The sequence below is a fragment of the Maniola jurtina genome, chromosome 21 (genome assembly GCF_905333055.1).
Source record: "Maniola jurtina chromosome 21, ilManJurt1.1, whole genome shotgun sequence".
NCBI lineage: Eukaryota > Metazoa > Arthropoda > Insecta > Lepidoptera > Nymphalidae > Maniola > Maniola jurtina.
This window is the reverse complement of record NC_060049.1, coordinates 4,464,680-4,490,109: the sequence shown is the minus strand read 5'-3', so window position 1 is coordinate 4,490,109 and position 25,430 is coordinate 4,464,680. Positions and strand designations below refer to the sequence as shown.

The following is a 25,430-nucleotide window of genomic DNA, read 5'->3' as shown; positions in this document are numbered from 1 at the left end:
ACCAAATTTCGTCAAAATAAGTGGTAACAGACAGACAGACAGTCACACTCTCGCGTTTATAATTCGAGTATGGGTATAATTAATTATTTATCAGAGGCACGTACCTCTACCTACATAATGATATATTGGAAAACTTATTTCTGATCTTAGAGTTCCGTACAACTTTACGATTTTTAAGCTAAACTTAAAAGCAAAACACTATTACAAACAAGTGTAAATTGAAAATTTATAACATCCCCTACAAGTGAAGGTTACAGTAACTAGAAAAGAGCTGATAACTTTCAAACGGCTGAAACGATTTTCTTGGATTATTTGGTAAGAACACTCTCGATTAAGCCACCTTTCAAACAAAAAAAAATAATTAAAATTGGCTCATTAGTTTAGGAGCTACGATGCCACAGACAGAAACACCCATACACAGATACACACGTCAAACTTTCACGTCAAGTTTTTGGGTCGGGGGTTAAAATGTACACAAAAACATTTACCTCTATAGAATTGCAAGGTTGAGTAAAAATTTCAAGTCTATTCGTAAGCTTCTTTTGGAGTTTTGCAGACACAAACATACGGAAGTGGAATTTTTATAATATGAGCATAGCACTCGGGAATATATATTTCTTGGCTTCATTCAAGCTTAGATCGCTTGGGCTATCAGACTTAGCCACAGCGAAGCGTGACCGGGTTTAGCTAGTATATTATATAAGAGGGATTTAATATTACAAGGAGTGAAATTGAAATTTTATTACTGCGACGATGCGGCGCGGCGAATTTCTGAGAAACTCATAAGTAAACCTAAATGGTTTTTGGTATAAATTCGTTTTGAGGGTGAAAATGTAAGTTATATGAGACAGGCGGTATGGGCGTCTACCTTTTTATTGTTTTGGGGAAAATAAAATAGGGTACCTATTTTACCGGCATAGGTACCTACATACAGACCTACATATTATTCGCGGCTCCGTTTGTAGTAGGTATACCTACTTAGTAACAACTAACTTATATTATGTAGAATATTGTGCAATACATAACACTCCAATATACTAATAGGCTAAGTATTTTTTTATCGCATCGGTATATAATTTTCATTCAGGAAATCTAAAAGGAATTATATTACTTATAGGTGACCACTGACCACCTCCGAACTTTCGGTCATCAATAAAAGGGTTGTATGAAAGTTCGGTCCTTATACAGTGGATTGGTTGAATGCTATTATTAGATATCTATTTTTACCCGACTACAGACAAATGGAACGAATACTTCTTTAGTTATATTGGTTTTGCTTGTTTTTTACCTGACTACAGCAAAACCACAAGGTTATAATATGATTTTGGCAGTCTATGTCAGTCAGTCAGACATGGAGAACGACATAGGCAAGTTTTTATCCCGGAATATAAAAGGGTTCCCACGGGATATTTGAAAACCTAAAACCACGCTTACGTTCTTGCGGACATCAGCTAGCCTGTAATATATGTAAAGTATGGATGAATTTCCAATATGTTTCCAACAGTGTGCTAAGGAAAAGTAAATTAAACTGTTAACTCGATTATATTGCCATCAGGGACGATTAATTTTTCATTAGAGGGCTTCCTGGATCTGTAAGAGTACCTACTTGTCTTGCTTTATTAAAATTATATTACCCACTTTAGTAAATTGCAATCGAACACTTTCCAACTTTCTCAGTAACGTTTAGGTAATTTTCTTATCGATATTTTAGGTATCAGCGTAAGTGAGTACGAAATAGCAGTCTATTTTGTTCAGATGCTGCGGATGCTCTAAACTAAAGTTGCACATCACACGCCTAAAATGACGATAATATTATAGAACACTAGATGATGTCCACGACTTCGTCTGCGTAGAATTTTGGTTTTTAAAAAATCCCATGGGAACTCTTCGCTTTTCCGGGATAAAAGTTGCCTAAGTATGTATATTTCCGGGACGCAATCTACCTCTATACCAAATTTCATATACATTCGTTAATCGGATGGACCTTTAAGAATCCCGTGGGAACTCTTTGATTTCCCGGGATAAAAGTAGCCTATGTCCGTCCCCGGGATGTAAAGTAAAATCAGTTAAACTGTTGGACAGTGACAAGGTAGCAGACAGACAGACTTTCGCATTTATAATATTAGTATGCATAGACTGTTAGTTTGAGTATTTTTTATTAGATAGTAAATAGGTACAGAAGATCGGTTACTTTTGTGAATAAACATCTAAAAGTTTTTTTAATGACCACAGTAAAATAAGAAACAATCTCTACAATAAAATAGAAACGGAGTAACTAAAGAGAAAACTTGAGAGTAAATTGAGATTCATAGGGTCTACAAAAAAAGATTTTCAGTTACACCCAAGTGCCACTGGAATGGGACGACTAGTAAGTTATGGAAAATGAAATGAATATCTAACTAAGTTATAGGAAAAACGAGCAAAAACAATGTAACTAAAGAAGTATCGGTTCGATTTTTGGACTACTCCAAAATTTTATTACCAATAAATTAAATAGGTACCTACCTACGTGCTCGAGCAAAGTTTTCATCGTTTTCAGTAATCCGCTGAAATCCGTCTAGCTTTAGGATTCGTTTTCATCAAAGCGAAACGCGCGAAAATAGACAACAGACCATGTTTTTCAGTATAAAAATAGTTATTATTATTTTTTAGGGTTTAGTACCTCAAATGGAAAAACAGAACCCATATAGGATCACTTTGTTGTGTTTCTGTCGGTCCGGCTGTACGTCTGTCTTTCTGTCGTGCCTGTCAAGAAAATCTATAGGGTACTTCCCGTTGACCTAGAATCATGAAATTTGGCAGGCAGGTAGGTCTTATAGCACAAGTAAAGGAAAAAAACCAAAAAAAAATAATTAAAGTGTGTTCATGAACAAATAATGAGTATTTTCAATCTAAGATAACCAAGTGGGGTAGGTACCATAATATGAAAGGGATTTACCTGTCCAGTCTAAAACAGATTTTTATTTATTTTTAGTTTATGATTTATCGTGCAATAGTCAGAAAAAATACCCGAGTACGGAACCCTCGGTGCGCAAGTCTGACTCTCACTTGGCCAGTTTTTTAATGCGATGAAGTTGTGGTGTTTATAAACCCCATTCTGTGATAGTGGGCAGCCGATGGGTAGAGATGATAATGAAACTGTACCTGCTGGGAGATGAACCATGAACCTTCTCACGTCACGTACTAAGTATATATATGTACGTGTATCTAGATGGTGAGTGGTGACCCACACCGCCGTATTCATCCTCGTAGAAACTCTTCGATTTTCCGGGATAAAATGTAGCCCATGTCCGTCCCCGGGATACAAGCTATCTCTGTAGCAAATATTGTCAAAATCGGTTTAAAGGATGACCGTGAAAAACTATCAACAGACAGACACACTTTTCAGTGGAGAGGCATCCTCAAAGATAAATTCAGTGCGCACTCCGCAAACTGACTATAACTATTAGAAAGAAACCTAAAGAAAAGTTCGACGCAATTACACTTGCTATCGTTTCAGTAAAGTTGAATAGAGCGATCCATTTTTAGGGTTCCGTACGCAAAAGTAAGACGAAGGCCTATTGGTGTCACCCTATCGTCTGTCTGTCTGTCCAGGCAGATAGACAGGCTGAGAAAGATTTAAAAAATACTGTAATAATACTTCCCCTAACTTTTTCAAAATATGTTTGGTTAGAGAAATCGTCCTTCCAGTTACAGTCTTATTCGAAGCGAAACTCATCGAGCGTGCGTCAGAAAGTTTTCTGACAGCCAATTGCAGATAAAATAATATGCGATCGACCAACTTATACCTCTCTGGAGGTCGTACTCTGAATGCTTCCAGTATATTACTTGACTCTATGGTGTTGTGTGCTGAATGAGTGGAACTGTCAAGTCCACGATTATTCAAATCCCACCACTTCCGCAATCTTTGTTTCTTTATCTAAAAATTATGCCTATTTGATAAAATATCGTATAAGTCTATTTAAAATTAAATGAACTTATTCTAAATTAAAGGTACTGCGTGGGAGTATAATCATATCAAATTTACTCACCCATATTTCGGTAATGGGATAACAAGACAAATGAATTAACACCTGGGTACCCGTAACTTCGAGTGACAGAGTTTAATTAGAGGCTCAAAATGGATCGAGACCTTGACATGATATTGACACCCTCTCCAATTTCCTTCAGCTTTGTTCACACAAAGCGGATAATCTGCCGCTTTTTTTAAAGAATATTCATCATCATCATGACTAATACTCCCCTTTCCCCTCCAATTAAGCGTAAAGCTTGTGCTAGGAGTAGGTACGACAATAGTGCAACGGGTAGGGAACCGCCGACCTTTCGGAATTCAGTCCGCTCCTCAACCGTTGAGCTATCGAGGCTCTGATTGTGAGCACACTCACTGTGAGCCCACTGACTGTGTTAACCCTCTTTATCTTTATCCATGCAAAAAAATTACTGCTCAATCAATGGCCCGTTGCGACGTGATTGAAGGAAAAACCAACAAACAAACACACTTTCGCATTTATAACATGACAGTGATACCACCAATCTGTTTCTATGGGCACAACGCTTTGTTTGTACTGACTAGCTAGACCTTTCATAAAATTATGGATTCACGAGACGGAGGAATAATTTTTAATGATAGATAAAAGCATGCGTGTGCGCATATTGCACGTCTCGATGAAATGTAAAGCGCAGAAATCACCCGACACGTCCAATCAACGTCGAAGGTCGGCGCCAAACGCATTTGATTGACACGAAAAGTTTCCCAACTGAAATACACACAATTAAGCATCGTCCACACCTGCGCGACCAAAGCGACTACAAAGCAGGTGCGAATCAACCGCACGGCGCGGGTCGCCTCGAACGATAATTTAATAGAGATGCACACCTATCACTACCAACGTGACTACAGTTTTGTCTGGTGGAAAGCTTCGGCCTTGGCTAGTCACCAACCTACCAGCAAAGTCGTGCCGCCAAGCGACTTAGCATTCCGGTACCGCGATAACGTGTAGAAACCAAAGGGGTATGGGTTCAATAAAAACTGCCATACCTCTTCCAGGTAAGTCCACTTCCATCTTAGACTGCATCATCACCTACCACCAGGTGAGATGGTAATCAAGGGCTAACTTATATCTGAAATCTGAATAAAAACAACGCCTGACGCCATTCAACCGTGTAGTGCATCGTGGGACGCACGCATCTAGTGATCAACATTCAACGCACTAACAAATGAGGTTCGCAATTCAATCATTACTTTACTTACATCGCGTCCCACAGCCATGACGCGCAGGTGTGACCGTAGATTTACAGCTTAGAGTAGCGGTGCTGTTAATACATTTATGTATTTTCACGTTGAAACATCTCTATTAAAAAGTTAGGGAATAAAAAGAATTGTTCTACCGTTTGGCTACGGATTCCTTTGTCTAACCCCTATGGATATGCAACGTACGGTTTTTATCTATCTATAGAAAGTGCTTTCTATCCCTTTGTGGGCTCTTTTATTTTACGTGACGCTCGCGAAGTGCTTTGTGCTGATTTGGCTCTATTTAAAGTTAAAATCAAACAAAGGAGGAGAAGAAAATGCAATGCTTTTAAATAATGTATTGTTGTAATATGTACTCACCAAACAAAAGTAACAAATTGCTGACAGGTGCAATCTCTATTTCATCCGATCTCGGACTCTCTAGTCCGATGGGATGGTAATTACAAGTGTAAATTAAATATTTATAACACCCCCGACAAGTGAAGGTCACAGTAACTAGAAAAGAGCTGATAACTTTCAAACGGCTGAACTGATTTTCTTGGATGATAGCTAAGAACACTCTCAATCAAGCCACCTTTCAAAAAAAAAAAACTAAATTAAAATCGGTTCATTAGTTTAGGAGCTACGATGCCACAGACAGATACACAGATACACACGTCAATCTTATAACAACCCTCTTTTTGGGTCGGGGGTTAAAAATAAAAACGACCACACATTGGTTTGTCGGAACTTAGACATGATAGATTATTTAAACCATGACTGTGGTTCAGGCCTTTGTATAGTACGTGACAGGTCGAGATGGCAATCGGGGTATGAAGCACGGGGACACCCTGCACACCCGCACGTCACCCGCGCTATCTCGCACGGGTTAGCGCGAGGCCTCTGCGAGTGTGCGGGGCGTTCCCACGTTGCGGTTGATTGCCATGTCGACCTGTCGCGAACTATACCCACAGTGCAATAATATACTCATCAAACAGAAGCAGAAACGTCCTGCCACGCATTAATTCGTCAGACATGATAGATACATTTACACCATTGCCGTTCAGGCCTTTGTACCTACATTGTTACACAAGTTTAAAAAATCTATTAGAAGTATGCTTCTGAAAAAAGGGTATTTAAATATACAATCGAAGATTATCTAAATGACAAAAAAGCTTGGATTTAACTCGCTCCAGCAATACACGGGGCTGCAATTGCTTGTGTACAGTATGGCATATTATTGTAAATTAAATACTTGAAAAGAGCAACCACCGAGTTTCTTGCTGGTGCTCAGTAGGAACGGCATTCCGATGCAGTGGTAGATTATTTTGACGATTCAAAAGCACTTGTAAATGTTTAATTGAGTAAAATTATTTTGAATTTGAATTTGAATTGTAATAATATACTAACCAAACAGAAGCAGCAACAGATCGCTGACAGCCAAGCTGAACAAGTAATAGTTGGTGGCGGTGTGCAGGCCCGGGTTGCGCACGATGACCACGCACACGCACACGTTGCCCACGACGCCCGTCAGGAATATCACCACCAGCACCACACTGATCGGCACTATCTCACTCAGCGGCAATCGGCGCGAACCCATCATCCACCAGAGCATTTCCTCCTCACTACAGTCGAACTTAGACAAATTGTTGCATCGGTTGTAAAAGTCTTCATACGTTTCGTTTGCGCGAAGAAATGGTGACGCCTCCATGGTTTTATATGAGAACCTTATTTTAAATGTCTATCATTATACTTAAGCTTGACGTAGATAGTACAAGATTTATTATGATTTTGTTCAGCATGATATTAATTATCAAACCAGACTGTAGAGTTACATTTTATGAAACTAAAAATGTTACCTATTATTGTTGTGTTGTTTCGATAATAATAATTTTAATAACCGAGAATTTCCATCGTTAAAGTCTTTACACGTAGCTTCAAAACGTATTCAAGCGTATTTATTCAAATAATTAACATTTTAACTATTAATCTCAATGAAATTAATTATTTATTCCGTAAATTAATAAATCACAATCAGAATTACAGTTAATTTTTCACCAAAAAAATATTTTTCAACTTAAAAGTCCTTTGTTTTGTTTGTATACCGAACTAAGTCCAAAATATGTAGTCCAAAGTATATTTACTAAAAGCTCAGTATCTAGATTCTAGAAAGTATCCTATACCAATTTACACAAGAAAAAACAAATTGAACGCATAAAGTTGTATCGTCCTGTTACGCTACCAAGATCGCAAAGTAGGTGTACAATGGACACGTCTTTCCATAAGGAGTTTCCCGCGCGTACTGAAATGAGCATTGAGCATTGAATACTGATTGAATGGAAGCTGTGATCAGAACTGTAGATTGAGCTTTACTCTGAAACGTCGATCTTTCCGACATCTACTGTTCTACGTGCCACGGCTGTACCCTTGATTGCTTGGATCTCAGGGAGGTTGCCAGCAACGATCAAACTATTAACAATTAACATTATTACGTATGTTGATTAATTATGTGTAAATCCGTCATTTAGTATGCAGATTAACTTATGAGAAATAATGACATGATTAGCACATATTATCCACCGAAATTGTATGTAAATATCGAAACATCTTCACAAGAATATTGAAATAAAGAGGTCCTTGGTGGTTGTTGGTAGAGAAAGAATTTGATCCATATTCGATCTCGACAATAAGAGTAGGTAGGTAGGTACCATGTTATATTAATATACTTTCTTTTTAACCCCCGACCCAAAAAGAGGGGTGTTACAAGTTTGACGTGTATATCTGTGTATCTGTCTGTGGCATCGTAGCTGCTAAACTAATGAACCAATTTTAATTTAGTTTTTTCTGTTTGAAAGATGGCTTGATCGAGAGTGTTCTTAGCTATAATTCAAGAAAATCGGTTCAGCGGTTTAAAAGTTATCAGCTCTTATCTAGTTACTGTAACCTTCACTTGTCGGGGGTGTTATTTTTTAATGTACACTTGTTACATAGAGGAAATATTATACCTACTGACTTAATATACATAATATACCCTTGAAAATAATATCATAATAATAATGGGACTATAGATTTCTACTATTATACTATGATCTACTACCTAGTAGTAAAATTGACGTCACAAGAAGCACAAATTGCAAATAATAACTAAGTAGGTACATGAATATTTTTGTGATTTTTTTTTGTTAAATATTTTATGTCATATATTAATTAATATCTGGTGAATTTTCAAGAAATAAATTCTCAGCTTCTTTTGTAAGCTTTTACCATAATTTTCCCATTATTTTAATACAAAGCGGTTTTCCTAGATGGACAACGCAATATTTCATTCCGTCCGTTAATATTCCTCGTTCCATAATTTAGTCTTATTATTCAAATTTATTTATTGTGAATTCAGCCGGAAAATGTAATAACCGTGATTCTTAATCTTTATCTAACTTCTTTTATAACTACTCATTTCTAAAATTAGGTCAGTGAAATTAGGAACGCAGAAATCGAGAACACGATTTTGCTAAGAGGACAGAAGTAGGTATACTGTGGGCGCAGAAAGAGTGTGGAGTAAATATTGTCTTTAATTTGTTGACGCAGTGCCTCGGAGGTCCTGGGTACGATGGCATTGGAAATTTGGAAATTTTATGTTCTAAAATGGTTTCTGGTCTGGTCTGGCGTGAAGTGTTAGTCGTGGTTAGTACCACTCTACTGGCAAAATCGTAGAGCCTAGCGATTTAGCGTTCCGATACGATGCTACGTAGAAACCGAAGGCGCTTGCATAGTCTATCACTTACTACCAGGTGAGATCACAGTGAAGGACTAACTTTTAATCGAATAAAAACCGAGTTGCATAGAACGTATTCCCATGTGTTCCCTTCACACGAAGCTTTCGTTGTTCATTCAAAACTGCACATATAAGACCATACACGTGGTAGAGCATAAAAGAGAATATAAATCGTTTAAATTTAAGTGAAGTTATTATGTAGTAACGTACGAGTACTCTGAACTATGGAGCATGAATGTATGAATGAATACAATTTGATTGAAAACCACAGAGAAAAGCAGAAATACAGCAAGTTAGGGCCCATACACACCACCACGAAGCTACGCGGCGTCGTCGTCGACGTAACATCATCATCAACCCATCATCGGCCAACTACTGAGCACGAGTCAACTAATGAGAAGCGGTTTGGCCATAGTCTACCACACTGGTCAAGTGCGGATTGGCAGACTTCACACACATTCGAGAACATTATGGAAATCTCTTAGGCACTCAAGTTTCCTCACGATGTTTTCCTTCACCATCAAAGCAAGTGATATTTAACTGCTTGAAACGCACTAAGTATAGATTTATTAGAGTTAGTATTTGAAAGACTTTTACATACATTTATTTATTTATTGTTTATGTATTACATAGACTGCTAAAATCATAACCCTTCCTTTTGGCTTTGCCGTAGTCGGATAAAAAGAATTATCCAAATTAGTCCAGTCGTTCTAAAGTTATGGCGAGACCAGTGGAAATAGGAATTCAGTTTTATATATAAGATAACTAGGTAGTAGATCTACTCTATACTGTATTAAACATGGAATTATTTTGATCGTCAAGTCTTCTACCCAACATTTTACAATGAAATGGCCATAAAGGATTAAGTGTTTAGTAAATCTTAGCTGAGCTAGTGTTAAGAATTCAGAGTCAAGACATTATTAATGATTTAATATAATGATCAACCATTAGGAGTTAAGACATTATTAATGATTTAAAGCGTTAAGTAAGCATCGACCTTAATAATAACGACTATTTTGAACTTTTGAAATAGCTTGGAACGGAGCGGAACTAAATGAAGTCAGCACTCGGGTGTTAGATGGTACTCGATCTTTTGTTTCGCCATAACTAACAAGTATAAATTAAAAATTTATAACACCCCCGACAAGTGAAGGTTACAGTAACTAGAAAAGAGCTGATAACTTTCAAACGGCTGAACCGAATATCTTGGATTATAGCTAAGAACACACTCGATCAAGCCACCTTTCAAAAAAAAAAAACTAAATTAAAATCGGTTCATTAGTTTAGGAGCTATGATATCACAGACTGTAAGCGCCTTCTAGTTGCTTAAGTTATTATTATATATTTAACTACGCTATCATACATACACACACACAAACACTCACGCACACATAAAATTCCATCCTATTACCCGCTCCTACACCCCGCACCTGTCAGTTACCTTTGAACCTGCGTTTACGCACGTCGAGTCTGAAACCCGCTAACTGCGTGACGCCCGCTGTACAAACGCCACGCGCCGCTTGTGTAAAAAACTCATATAACGCTAAATTAATCACGCAAAAACCCGCTATTAAACTGTAAAAACGCTACGCTAAGTACATAAGTTAAAATCACATAAACTTTAAAATTAAGTGAAGTGTTCTGCGAATCTGTGCTTCGAAGAAACTATCCACGGAATACGAGAAAGGGAAGACTCCAAACCACCGGTGACCTATCCTGCCTAAATCCAGGTATTTATCCTACAATTTTCTCTGGTCCTATCGCACCGTATCCTATTTCTCTTCCTAGAATCGTATTCATATACAATTCAACACTAAACACGCTATTTATTGTATATTTCAATATTCATTGCAATAGAATTACGTTCGGAACATAGGTACCGCCGCTAACAAAAATATACAAAAATCTTGTATAATTACGCATATTTATGTTTAGATCCACGCATTACATTATATTAACGCATTATATATAATTATTTATGTATATTTTTCAATATTTAAAGATTAAAACATTTTATATCTACCTACAACTAACTCATTATAAAAATTATATCGAAATAATTATTCGCCCGTATTGAGTCTTATTCGCTTGAAATAACGTTTATTATCGCATATCAGATATCAGAATGTCGAAATCTAACGAAACCATTGTTAGATTAGAGGCTAAGAAAGAATTCTTGTTTTTATCAATTCAACAAATATATGATTTAAGTCTGAAGGTGAGTGATCCTGTGAACAGAACGAATTTCTTGTCTCGCGTTCAAAGTTTAGAAAAATTACGTCAAGATTTTGCGATAGTTATAGACGATTTAATTTCAGCCTATTTGAAAACGGACCCTGTTTATACGCCGAACTATGCCCCGCTAGGCGCATTTGACACATTATACTGTCAAATTCAATATACTCTAAATGAAATTAAAAGTGAATCCGCTGTGTCACAGTTTGACAACCAATACAGTTTGTTAAATAAAAAATTACCTCCGCTGAATTTAAAAACATTTGACGGCTGTCCGTCAAAATGGACTGTCTTTTATGAAAACTTTTTGAACTTAATACATAACAACAATAGACTCACTGATGTACAGAAAGTACAATACTTAGTTAGTTGCTTAACTGATAAGGCGCTTTTGGTTTGTTCTGGTATACCACCCACCTCTGAGAATTATCTTATTATATGGAACGCATTATTAGAGAAATATCAAGATACTAGAGTGCAAGCTACTCAATACATAGATACGATTTTAAATTGCAAACAAAATCAACCGCTCGAATCTTTTGTTGATCAATTTTGCTCCGCGCAAGCGGCACTGCAACGCCTAGAAATACCAGACTTATCAGACTTTATGATTACACACATTGCACTCTCAAAGTTAAGTAAAGATGTTGTGTCATTATTTGAACAAAATCACAAACACATTAAAATACCTACCTTTTCCGATTTAAATAATTTCTTAAAAGAACAATTAAAAATACAAACTTTACGCTCCGCTCAAGTTAATACTCACACTCCAAATAAAAAACCTAATTCATATAAACCTAAATCGCAAACTCAGACTTATACTAGTACAGTCAGCAACAACAATAATTATAATTTAAATTCTCAAAATACTCAACGTAAGTGCATAATCTGTAAAAATCAAGACGCTCATCCACTTTACAAGTGTGAGGTTTTTAAAAACCAAGACGCTAAAACTAAGCTAGACATAGTGAGAAAAAATAGATTTTGTGAGTTCTGCCTAGGATTTCATTTAAAATTCCGCTGTAAGAGCCAGGGTCGATGTGGGAACTGTGCATCTAGCTCACATCACAGTCTGTTATGTAGCTCTTTTTCTAAGCCTAGGTATGAACCCGGGACCTCACAGTCACATGCCACCGCTTACTCACCGAACCGCTATGGTGCTAACAACAATAACACTCCGATACAGATGCCACCGCAGAATGATAAATCTAGTGATTTGCCAAAGAATCCAGCACCGCTACCCGCACCTCACGCTCCGCCAAGTAATCCTACAGAATTAGCACTTTCGGTGACTACCTCTTCACGCAATTACTCGAAAGATACAACTGTACTTTTACCTACCGCGAAAGTAAATGTATGTAGTAACAATAATCAATACGCTATCCGCTTATTTTTAGATACAGGTTCAATGACTAATTTTATATCAAAAGAATGTTGCCAACGCTTAAATATGAAAATTAAATTCGCTCCGTCAGTTGTAAAAGGCATTGGTCAAACAGAAAGCACATCACTGGGATTCGTAACATTTAAAATTTACTCTCGCTTTGACTCACGCTGTTCTTATACTATTACCGCTAGGGTGATAGACACAATTACCGACCACTTACCAAACGCTCGTATCGATGTTTCCCAGTTAACTCATTTACACGCATTGCCATTGGCTGACGACGATTATCATACTCCAGGGCCGATCGATTGCCTAATCGGTAATGAACTGTTCCCCTTCTTGCTTGGGTGTGACAGAGTGGTCTCGCCTCGTTCGTCTGTAGTCGCGGTTCAAAGCACGCTAGGCTACATACTGATGGGGAGAGCAGACTGCGCAGCTCACAACTCGACTCACCGCTCAAACGATTTTAAAACTTTTTTATGTCACACAGACTCTCCGTCACTTGATGAAATTACTGAACGCTTTTGGTCATTAGAAAATGTACCTAATAAAATTCACATAAGCCCTGATGATGAAGCATGTGAACGCATCTTTAAAGATACTTACTCACGCGATGAAACAGGCCGATATACTGTTCACTTACCCTTTAAAGATGATCCCGCTAAACTCGGTGACTCATACTCGATCGCCAAACTCCGCTTTCTTCAATTAGAGAAGAAGTTAAACGCTAATCCCGCTCTTCGTAAAGATTATAACGCAACCATTCAGTCATACATAGACAAAGGTTATCTTACGAAAGTAGACAACCCTTCACGCGATATAAATTGTTATTATATTCCGCACAGAGCTGTTTATCGCCCTGATAAGCAGACTTCGAAAACTCGTATCGTTCTAAACGCTTCAAGTCGAACTACCTCCGGAAAATCGCTTAACGATTTATTATATGTAGGTCCTAACTTACAAAATAATATATTTGAACTCTTAATAAATTTACGCTTATTCTCAATCGCAGTAACCGCAGATATTGAAAAACATTATTTTCAATTAAATTTAACGCCCGCGCATCACGCTTTTCAAAGAATTCTTTTTAGATTTGACACTGAGCAATCTATTGACACTTATAACTTCACCGTAGTATCATTTGGAGTATCTAGTTCACCTTATCTCGCTATGAGAGTCGTGCGTCAGCTAGCTGAAGACAGCATTGACAGGTACCCGCTCGCAGCTAATGAAGCTACTCATCACATGTACATGGACGATTACATAAACTCAATCGATGGTTTTGAGAAAGCCAAAGAAACTTATCATGAAATGGTCGATATGTTCAACTCGGGTGGTTTCAATTTAACCAAATGGATCTCCAATGACACTAAATTTCTAAATGAAGTTCCTAGCTCTCATAAAAATCCGCACGCAATTAATTTTGATTCAGATGCTCAAGACGTTACAAAAATAGTAGGAATGCAGTGGCATCCCAAACTCGACACTTTTACTTTTAAAATCAACGCTAATGAGAGTCCACGCGATTATACAAAACGCTTAATTCTTTCGATTACCGCGCGCCTGTTCGATCCAATCGGTCTAATAGGTCCTGTTACCGCTTTTATGAAACTTCTCGTCCAAGAATGTTGGAAATTAAATCTCGACTGGGATACTCCAGTACCCAGCTCAATCGCTCAACAGTTTGAACAATTTTGTAATGAACTACCACATTTAGAACAAATCAAAATTCCACGCTACGTAGGGATGAACTCTGAATCCCATGTAACGCTCATAGGTTTTTCTGACGCTAGTGAAAAATGCTATGGAGCCGCCGTTTACATACGCGTAAGTTCAGATGAACATTCTTCTGGCTCTGTTCATTTGCTCGCTTCAAAATCTAGAGTCGCACCGCTTAAGAAAACATCACTCGCTCGACTCGAGCTTTGCGCATCTCTTCTATTAGCCAGTTTAATTGATTTGATACGTGAAACTCTTAGTAAGCGCTGCAAAATAAATAATATTTACGCATTTTCTGACGCAACAGTAGCCCTTTCATGGCTCCATTCTCCCGCATATAAATACCATACATTCGTTGCCAATAGGATTACCGAAATTAATTCAAAGTTATCTGCTGAACATTGGTATCATATAAAAGGACGCGAAAATCCTGCGGACATTATATCTCGTCCAGTCACGCCGAAAGAATTATTAGAACGCAAACTTTGGTTTAACGCTCCTCAGTGGACAACGCATCCTATATCGCGATGGCCTATAACGCCTTTTCAAGTAAACGCTCATAATGAAAATTTTGAAGAAGCAAAAATTACTGTTCTAGCAGTTGAAACTTCTGTTTCCGACGCTCAACATCCGATTGATATTTTAGCCGAACGCTCTTCTAGCTGGTCTAAATTATTGCGCACCATTGTTTACATGTTAAGATTCTCCAAACGCTTAAAATCACGCGGTTCTATTACAGTTTCAGATCTAGATTTTGCAGAAACTTATATAATTCGCTATGTTCAAAATAAACATTTTTCTCAAGATATTCACGCTCTCAAAAATAATAAACCTTGCTCGAAATCGATCTTAAAACTTAACCCATTTCTCGCAGACGACATCATCAGAATTGGTGGTCGTTTAAGCAATTCGCAATTAAATTTTGGTCAAAAACATCCAATAATCTTACCTTCTAAAGACCGCATCACTCAACTAATAGTTGATTATTATCATATCACTAATTTGCATACAGGACCCGCGTTATTACTCGCTTTACTCAGACAGAAGTTCTGGATCATTGCTGCCAGAAACTTGGTTCGACAACGTGTACACAAATGCAATATTTGTTTTCGCACCAACCCTCAATCTACTTTTCCACAAATGGGAGAGTTACCCGCTTTTAGAGTAGCGCAAGTTAAAGCCTTCGTTCACACCGCTGTGGACTACATGGGACCTTTCTTTGTAACTCACATTCGCCGCCGAGGTATTAAAAGTCATAAAGCGTACGTCTGCATATTTACATGCATGACTACCAAGGCAGTACACCTAGAATTAGTCTCAGATCTTAGTTCTGACTTATTTCTTGCAGCTTTTTTGAGACTAAGCGCACGCAAAGGCCCTGTAAGTCTAATATACAGCGATGGAGCTACTACATTTTTTGGAGCTAAACGCAAATTAGATGAACTTTACACTCTCATACAGTCCAATGCTCATAAAAATTTCATTGAAAATCGCCTCGCAGAACATCGTATTCAATTTAAACATAGCCCGCCTTACGGCCCGCATTTTAATGGTCTTAGCGAAATTAACGTTTGCTGTGTAAAAACGCATTTATACAAGGTAGTAGGGACACAAATCCTTACTTATGAAGAATTAAATACAATTATAATTCAAATCGAAAACTTATTAAATAGTAGACCATTATGTATTTTAAGCTCTGATCCGTCAGATCTTTCCGCACTTACGCCCAATCATTTTCTTAATCTCACTCCCGCAAAATATTTACCTGTCGAGGATTTAACGGATATTCCCGACAGCCGCTTATCCCGCTATCAATTGTTAACTAAAATTACTTGTTCTTTCTGGAAACGCTGGAGCCAAGAATATTTGACTTCTTTACAACACAGACAAAAGTGGAATACTCCATCCAACCCTGTGAGTCTTGGAGCTGTTGTTGTAATCAAAGACTCCAACGTTCATCCTCTTTGCTGGCCTCTAGGAGTTATAGAAGAACTCTATCCAGGGAAAGACAGTATAATTCGAGCAGTCAAAGTTAGAACGCGTTCCGGAAGCTACATCAGACCTGTAGTTCGGATATGCCCTCTACCTTCTCAATAGGCTGCTATTAACGCTATTAACTCTATTTAACCGCTTTAAACGCTATAATTTTTATCTCTCTCTTGCAATTCGTTCTGTTTAGAGGACTTACCTCTAGGCGGGGGAAGTTGTAAGCGCCTTCTAGTTGCTTAAGTTATTATTATATATTTAACTACGCTATCATACATACACACACACAAACACTCACGCACACATAAAATTCCATCCTATTACCCGCTCCTACACCCCGCACCTGTCAGTTACCTTTGAACCTGCGTTTACGCACGTCGAGTCTGAAACCCGCTAACTGCGTGACGCCCGCTGTACAAACGCCACGCGCCGCTTGTGTAAAAAACTCATATAACGCTAAATTAATCACGCAAAAACCCGCTATTAAACTGTAAAAACGCTACGCTAAGTACATAAGTTAAAATCACATAAACTTTAAAATTAAGTGAAGTGTTCTGCGAATCTGTGCTTCGAAGAAACTATCCACGGAATACGAGAAAGGGAAGACTCCAAACCACCGGTGACCTATCCTGCCTAAATCCAGGTATTTATCCTACACAGACAGATATCACAGATACACACGTCAAACTTATAACACCCCTCTTTTTGGGTCGGGGTTTAGAAAGATCTAAAAGTTTTAACTCGGCTTTCATTTACGATGTAAATCAGCAAATATTGTAATGCTGTGTACAATAAATGTAAAATAGGATAAGAAAACATGAGCATGAAAAGTTTTTGTACTTTCCTTATTATTCAAGAATTTGAAATCGTATTCCATTTGTATGCCTATTTGGAGAACTTCGGAATTAGGCTATGATTAGGCTGCCTTTCCACCAGAGACGAGCTACGTTGCTAAGCTATGAATATAATTGAGTCAAGAGCATAGTAAGAGAGCCAAGTTAAGGTGCCCACGCACTTGAACTGAACTGCAGCTGAACTGCGCGTCGCGGCAGCGCCCCGCACGATATTCTCTCCAGCCGCGACGCGCGTACGTCACTGCCGCGCGTCGCGGCTGGAGAGAATATCGTGCGTGAATAAGTGCGTGGGCACCTTTAAGGATGCGTGCTAGGGATGCAAGTTATGTAGCTATGCCGACTTCGATATATGGTCAATGACAAGTTTTCAGAAGAAACTACTAAACTATTTTTTTTTAAATTGCCTTACTTTTTAACCCCCACCCAAAACGAGGGGTGTTATAAGTTTGACGTGTGTATCTGTAATTCTGTTTATCTGTGTATCTGTCTGTGGCATCGTAGCTCCTAAACTAATGAACCGATTTTAATTTAGTTTTTTTGTTTGAAAGGTGACTTGATCGAGAGTGTTCTTAGCTATAATCCAAGATAATCGGTTCAGCCATTTGAAAGTTATCAGCTCTTTTCTAGTTACTGTAACTTTCACTTGTAGATCAAATCACATAGCTAATAGTACGGAGCATAGCCAATTATTATGCGTACTTTAGCACGTGTCAAGTGCATCTTCCTCACACTAAGCGCATCTTTATAGCACATCTTTACTATTGTTCCGCTATTTCACTTAGCTTCGGTGGAAATATAAACATAGTTTCGTAGAACCTCGCACATCTTTAATGGAATGGCAGCCTTACGATCCGAAGTTTGATGAGGAACTACCTACTAACAACTCATAACAGGAAAATGATGGTAGGGCTTATCTGTGACGAACTGTGTCAAACTAATCATACCTACTTGTGTAAATAAAGTAATAAAAATTAAATTAAAAATTTAAAAAACCCCCGACACATAAACCTCTAAAAAGTAAAAAAATAATAGGTAAGTATGTATGGGCCCTTTAAGAATAGTATAAATAGTAAAGTTTTTATCCAAGCGCTCGTTGCGCCAGGGGACCGCTACCTATCGTAAACTATGAAAGTCATCTGTTGAAGAAAGAATAGTCTTTAGCGGTCCCCCGACGCAACGAACGCTTGGATAAAAACTTTACTATTTATACTATTCTTAAAGGGCCCATACATACTTACCTATTATTTTTTTACTTTTTAGAGGTTTATGTGTCGGGGGTTTTTTAAATTTTTAATTTAATTTTTATTTCACGCTTTTTAAACTTTATTCATAAATTACCGTTTATTTGTGCCATTCTAAAACCCAATTTCTATAATAATATAAATCCAATAAGGCAGCTATTTAATATCTCTGCAAAAGTAACATCAATGTTATGTTAATTATACGTTCCATGAAATATTTTTGACCGAACATCACTAAATCAAGAATTATCTGAATGACTCACATAGTTTAACACGACCAAAACGAAATATCTGTTTCTAACATGTCGTTGCTTTAAAAATGTACCCATTTTACGTAGTCGTATAATAGTTCGCTTTTCAAGATATACCTACGATTAAATTGAAATCGATTTTCACCCGATGAAATAAGGAATAAAGTGGCTTGTATTTCATTTTGTTTGTTATTGCATGTAAAATTTTTATTTGACATAACTTTCAAAAACCGGTCAAGTGCGAGTCTGCCTCACGCATGAAGAGTTCCGTACAAGTTTTTTTTTTATGTAATGACAATTCAGTTCAACGGATTTTTCTGTTTACTTGGGCCACAGGAGTAGAGTGATTGGGCTATAAGATGTTGCTACCTGCCTTTCATGATTCTACGTAAACGGGAAGTACCCAATTTATAAGTTTTGATTCTCTTGAAAGATGACACACAGACAGACAACGAAGTGGTGAAGGAAAACACCGTCAGGAAACCTGCATGCTTAAGAGTTGGCCATAATGCTCCCTCAAAGGTGCGTGAGGTGTGTCAATACGTGCTTGGCCAGTGTGGTAGCTTCTCATTCTGAGAGGAGACTTGTGCTCAGTAGTAAGCCGGCGATGGGTTGATCCTGATGATGACGAATTTTTAACGTATTTTGTCAAAATAAATAAGCTGAGTTCAAGCAGATAAAATATAAAGAAGGTGCGCCTAATGCATCATCCAAACCTGCGCGACAAAGCGACTACGATGCGGGAACCTCAGCCGCGCGGAGGGTCATCAGCTCCTACGATATTTAATGGTGCCATGCACACCTACGCGACTAAAACAGTCGAGGCTACAACATTTTTTTTTTTTTCTACAGATACCTACTGAACTCTAAAAATAGTTTGACTATGGTTTGGGTTTGGGTTGATTGTTCGTGGCCTTTGGTTGACTGTTGGATATTATAATTGAATTGATGTTTTCTCGTTTAACTGTGATTATAATATTTTATAAATTAGAAACTCCGCGCCTACGATCCAAAGTATCGGAGTTTTCCAAAACATTATTTTCAAATAAATAATTATGTATCTAAGCAACGTCCATCTTGACAGCTTGACATTTGCCAATTGACATAATATTATGAACCTCTGTTACAATAGTGAAAGATCCCAGGGCCACCAGCCGTCACGTATTTTCTGACGAACGAAATGTGGACGATTGAGTAGTGTTACTATGTACTAAGAACGCATGCCTACAGACCTGCTAGCTTGCTTAGACGGCCAATTTTCAGGTATCAGGTAATCAAGGTACATAAAAACATTACTTAACTCACGTGAATTCTCCATTTTTTTTAATTTTTAGCTGTTTTTTTTTTAATATTAATAATTAATTGACATAAGTAAACTATAAGAGAGTGAGAGAGAAGTCAATATATCCTAATACATGTCTTACTCAGTCTTATGCGCGTAGATAATGATGCCCTCGCGCTCAAACCCACAGAGGCATTAAAATTGAATTTAGGGGATGATTGGCCCTCTGGATCGGTCTGTCTTCTCGTAAAAGGTTTTAAAATAGTTGTCTGATGGACATATATAAAAATGGAGCATCAGAATTTACGTGCAGTTAAGTAATTACTTATTTTGGGAGCTTTAAAGCGTCTGCAAAGCAATACGGCCGACGCGGGAAGTGTCTGGGAGTATTGGCGACATATTTTTAAGGATATTGCCTAAAATATACGTAAAAATCAGTTTGGAGAATTTACGTGAGGTAAGTAATGGTTTTATGTACCTTGATTATCAGATACCTGAAAATTGGCCGTCTAAGCAAGCTAGCACGTAGGCTAGGCATGCTTTCTTAGTACTTACTAACACTACTCAATCGTACATATTTCCTGTGTCAGAAAATACGTAACCTCTGGTGGTCCTGGGATAAAAGTAATAAGAAAACCAGAAAAGAGCTGATAACTTCCAAACGGCTGAACCAATTTTTTTGGATTATAGCTAAGAACACTCTCGATCAAGCCACCTTTCAAACAAAAAAAACTAAATTAAAATCGGTCCATTCGTTTAGGCGCTACGAGGCCACAGACAGATACACAGATACACAGATACACAGATACACAGATACACAGATACACAGATACACAGATACACAGATACACAGATACACAGATACACAGATACACACGTCAAACTTATAACACCCCTCTTTTTGGGTCGGGGGTTAAAAAGGCAAAGTTTTGTTGTATTTTTTATGCTTTATTCATTTTGAATAATGAACAAGTGTAAATTAAAAATTTATAACACCCCCGACGATCCAAAGTATTTGAGTTTTCCAAAACATCATTTTCAAAAAAAAAATTATGTATTTAGGCAACGTCCATCTTGACAGCTTGACATTTGTCTATTGACATAATATTATGAACTTAACGGTTATTTAACCTTCTTTTCTACAAGAAAACTAGAAAAGAGCTCATAACTCTTAAACGGCTGAACCAATTTTTTTAGATTATAGCTAAGAACACTCTCGATCAAGCCACCTTTCAAACAAAAAAAACTAAATTAAAATCGGTTCATTCGTTTAGGCGCTACGATGCCACAGACAGATACACAGATACACAGATACACAGATACACAGATACACAGATACACAGATACACAGACACACAGATACACAGATACACACGTCAAACTTATAACACCCCTCTTTTTGGGTCGGGGGTTAAAAACATTTTATGATTGTTGGGTGAAAACTATACGTACTATAGGTACCTATACGAGCAGGTACGACATGAGTGACATGTAAAGCGACAATAAGGTACACTCTGTGAAAATTTCAACTTTCTACATAATATTACAATTCATGGGATACAGTCCGTTGACAGATGGCAATTTTAATGGCTTTTAGCTATGCCAGATCAGCATTGTTACTTCGCCAAAGATAGATGAACAGAGGGACTGATAGACGGACGGACAGCGAAGCACGGACTTATTAACCCCCGACCCAAAAAGAGGGGTGTTATAAGTTTGACGTGTGTATCTGTGTATCTGTCTGTGGCATCGTAGCTCCTAAACTAATGAACCGATTTTAATTTGGTTTTTTTTTTGTTGTTTGAAAGGTGGCTTGATCGAGAGTGTTCTTAGCTATAATCCAAGAATATCGGTTCAGCCGTTTGAAAGTAATCAGCTCTTTTCTAGTTACTGTTACCTTCACTTATCGGGGCTGTTATAAATTTTTAATTTATACTTGTTATATTATGCAGTGAAGGCTTAGTAATAGAGGCCCGTTGGCAGTTGGCACCCTTCGGGAACGGAACTCTAAAATGTAGCCACTTTCAGTTCCCAGTAACTAAATTGAGGCTTCCTTGAAGGCCATAAATAGATTTATATTACGGTAGGAGGTTCGCCGAATAGCCACTAACGACGTAACTTGAGGTTGAAGTTTCATTTACCCCCTCGGTGTCGATCAATTCCTCTCGTAGTAAAGCCATTTACATATTAATATGGCTCTAATTTGGACATAATGCCTATTAAGAGAAGTTTCCGCAGCGTGCTCCCCAGCACTTTCCATACAAACGTGTTTTGGTTATCATTGGAATCTCAACCAATCAAACTTTAAGAAATGTCTTTGGTATACCGAATTTCTATGAAAAATGTCAAGTTTTCAAGTAATATGTGAATCCTTGAACCCGTGTAACTTTTGAACTTCCTACCAAAAAGAAAAAAATACAATCACAAGAAGAAAAAGGAAGATCAAGTGACTTATCTCTACCTCCCTACCATTGACCCTTGGCTAGAAGTTGTAAAGGAAAAAGAATAGGTAAAGACATTGATGTAGAATATAGGTACAAATCGCTGGTAAAAACATAGGGAAAATAGAAATGAGATTCACGAAAATTTTCCTTTTACCTGAAACTAACTGTAAATAGCACGAGTTTTTAATTATAAGAGCGCGGACCTGTAGTAATTTAATTTTGTACCCGACTATCCAGCACATGAAGTTCGCAAAGCCAGAATTAAGTTAATAGAATCTGTAACAAACTGCTTTACTTCCCATTTATTGCGTTACATGAAACAGAAAACTCATTATTCCGCTGTCGTTTTTATGTAAAGTGGCTGACACCAAAAACCAATTTTCGTGGTATCGCCGAAAAACGTGGTAATTTGAAGAAGCAAATATTTTTAAAAAGAATGCTGCTAACAACAATATTTTTTTGTTCGTTTTTAGTTTGGTCATACTAGATTGGGTTTCTAGAAAAAAAGGAAGGAAAAAAATTTAAAAATTGTTATTTTTTGTACGATCGTTTAAAATTTTTCGTGCTAATAGTGCTATACAGAACTGTTAATATACCTCCATAAAGGTAAGACGGCGAAAATGTAATGTTTCCTTTTTATATTATTTTCTTCTAATATTTTTCTTGTTATAGTACCTACCTATGCCCCGTTACGCAGGTACCTGGTACGATGACCAGTTGACCCGGTTTCTATTTTCCACGTGCAGGGGCTTTACAGCATACTCGTAACGGATTTTTCATCACCACTTTAAAGCGTAAGTATTTCCGTCATGACACGTTTTACAAACAAGCGGATTGAAAAATTGTGCTGATGCTGAAATTATGGATTATTTAGATTTTAGTATACAGTTTAGTTTCTTTGCGCACTGCATCCGATCCGAATCAGAGATTTCTCGACCCAAAGTTGCCGTAGTAGTACTATTTGTATGAGAGATTGCGCTCGAGATCCGAATTTCGTTTTCTGAAGCCGTAACTAAAGCTACTTCAAATTCTCGGATTCGGATCGGATGTAGTTAGTTCATAGAGAAGTAGTTCTGTAGACGAACTTGGGGTCTCTACATAATTTACCTAACCAGCGTTAAATAATAAATTGATGAAGCAATTAAAAATTTATAACACCCCCGACAAGTGAAGGTTACAGTAATAATTAGAAAAGAGCTGATAACTTTCAAACGGCTGAACCGATTTTCTTGGATTAGAGCTAAGAACACTCTCGATCAAGCCACCTTTCAAACAAAAAAAAACTAAATTAAAATCGGTTCATTAGTTTAGGAGCTACGATGCCACAGACAGATACACAGATACACACGTCAAACTTATAACACCCCTCTTTTTGGGTCGGGGGTTAAACATAGGTTCTTTTTCCTCGTAGTAAATTAGAAAGAAAGAAAGAAAGAAAACTTTTTTTATTTGATCACATTACAATACAATATATCTTAAAACTAATTGAATGAATATCTACATAATAATATTATACTTATAAGTTAACATATACTAAAATTAAAATGTCCCATGTGACCAAATATAGGTCTCCCACTCAGCATAATGCTGCAGCAAGCTGCAGCGCTGGTTTTCAGTGGGAGCCTTAAAGAGTGAGGTCACGGACTACAAGTTACCTAATTTAAATATAAAATAATTATAATATAATAAAAAAAAAAAAACAAAGCAAAAAGACTAACGATATAAAAATTAAGGTACAAAGACAAGCAAGAAAAATAATGAATGCAATCTAAGATTATAATCTAATAAATTATAAAGTGCGGCTTAAGTGCTGTAACGATACTGTGCTGATTGATCCAAATAGTAAATATTTAATATAATAATTAATTTTAATTTGTAATTTTTTGTTGCAAAAGAAGATATGTTTTCAGTTTAGTTTTAAAAATTCCAAGGGACATAGGCAATTTTAACGGTGGTGGTAAATCGTTCCAGCACTTAGTGGCCGCAAATTTAAAACTTCCCTTAAATGCCGCTGTTTTATGCTTTGGTGTAGACAGTAGGAGATAGGAATTACGTGTAATGCGTGCTGACTTATCACCAAACCACATTAGTTTATTACGCAGGTATTCTGGGATTCCGTGCTTAAGTACCCCAAACAGTAGAGTAGCAAGGTGTAACTTCCTCCGTGCTTCCATCTTCAGGAGATTTGCCTCGTTAATGTAGGAAGTGACATGCGTGCGTGGTGGGATATTAAAGCAATACCTAGCACAGGCGTTTTGGACGCGTTGAATAACTTTTTTAGTCCTACTTAAGAGACGAGGCCCATATACCGTGTCAGCATAATTTAGTCTTGACAGAACGAGTGATTCGCATAACCGTATTCTTAACTTTAAACTAATATAGGGCCTCATTTTATAAAGCAGCTTAAGGCGATATAAGCTATTGCGGACGGCGTTAAGGATGTGAGTCTCAAAGTGCAGTGCGGTGTCAAAGACTACTCCCAAATTTCGTGCTTCCTCTATCTTTTCAATGATATTATTATTGATTTTTATTGTGGGATTAAGCATGTTTAATTTAGCAACAACACTTTTGGAACCCAACATCATACATTGTGATTTACTAGGATTTAGTACCAAGCAGTTCCTTTTTGACCATAGATGTATTTGCTCTAGATCAAAGTTAATTTTTGATTCAGCTGCCGCTGTGTCCAGGGGATCAAAAGAGATGTACAGTTGTGTATCATCAGCATAAAGATGGTATAGGCAATGATTAATGCAACTTTTAATGTCAGCAGTATAAATTGCAAACAGCAAAGGTCCAAGAATAGATCCTTGAGGAACTCCTCTGGTCACAGGAGATGGGTCAGAGGTTGAGATTGTGCTGTCGTTGTTCGTGACTTCAACAAACTGCGCTCTATCACTTAGGTAGCTATCAAACCATTTCACTGTTAAGATGTCAAACCCATAGTAAGACAGCTTGGACAGAAGAAGAGTTGTATTTAGGGAATCAAAGGCTCTTGAGAAGTCTAAAAGAACAAGCAAAGTACA

The 25,430-nt window shown here is 37.4% G+C and overlaps 2 protein-coding genes across 3 annotated transcripts in view; one reads left to right on the top strand and one right to left on the bottom strand.

Moving 5' to 3' along the window:
• The window catches only part of LOC123876322 (neuropeptides capa receptor-like), a 40,081-nt gene extending 32,969 nt beyond the window's left edge, over positions 1 to 7,112 (bottom strand). The window contains exon 1 of the mRNA XM_045922550.1: positions 6,641 to 7,112. Within this exon, the coding sequence (XP_045778506.1) occupies positions 6,641 to 6,941 (301 nt within the window). The 5' untranslated portion in view covers positions 6,942 to 7,112. The remainder of the gene's footprint in view (positions 1 to 6,640) is intronic.
• LOC123876319 lies at positions 443 to 25,379 on the top strand. 2 transcript variants are annotated; one of them, XM_045922543.1, is made up of 4 exons: positions 443 to 447; positions 5,309 to 5,310; positions 14,765 to 16,469; positions 24,264 to 25,379. In XM_045922543.1, exon 3 carries the CDS (start codon positions 15,040 to 15,042, stop codon positions 16,441 to 16,443), a length of 1,404 nt encoding a protein of 467 aa, XP_045778499.1. In that variant the 5' UTR covers positions 443 to 447; positions 5,309 to 5,310; positions 14,765 to 15,039; the 3' UTR covers positions 16,444 to 16,469; positions 24,264 to 25,379. The 2 variants fall into 2 exon arrangements, with proteins under 2 accessions (XP_045778499.1, XP_045778498.1); XM_045922542.1 differs by lacking the exons at positions 443 to 447; positions 5,309 to 5,310 and having other exon boundaries at positions 14,120 to 16,469.
• Positions 25,380 to 25,430: the final 51 nt, after the last annotated feature.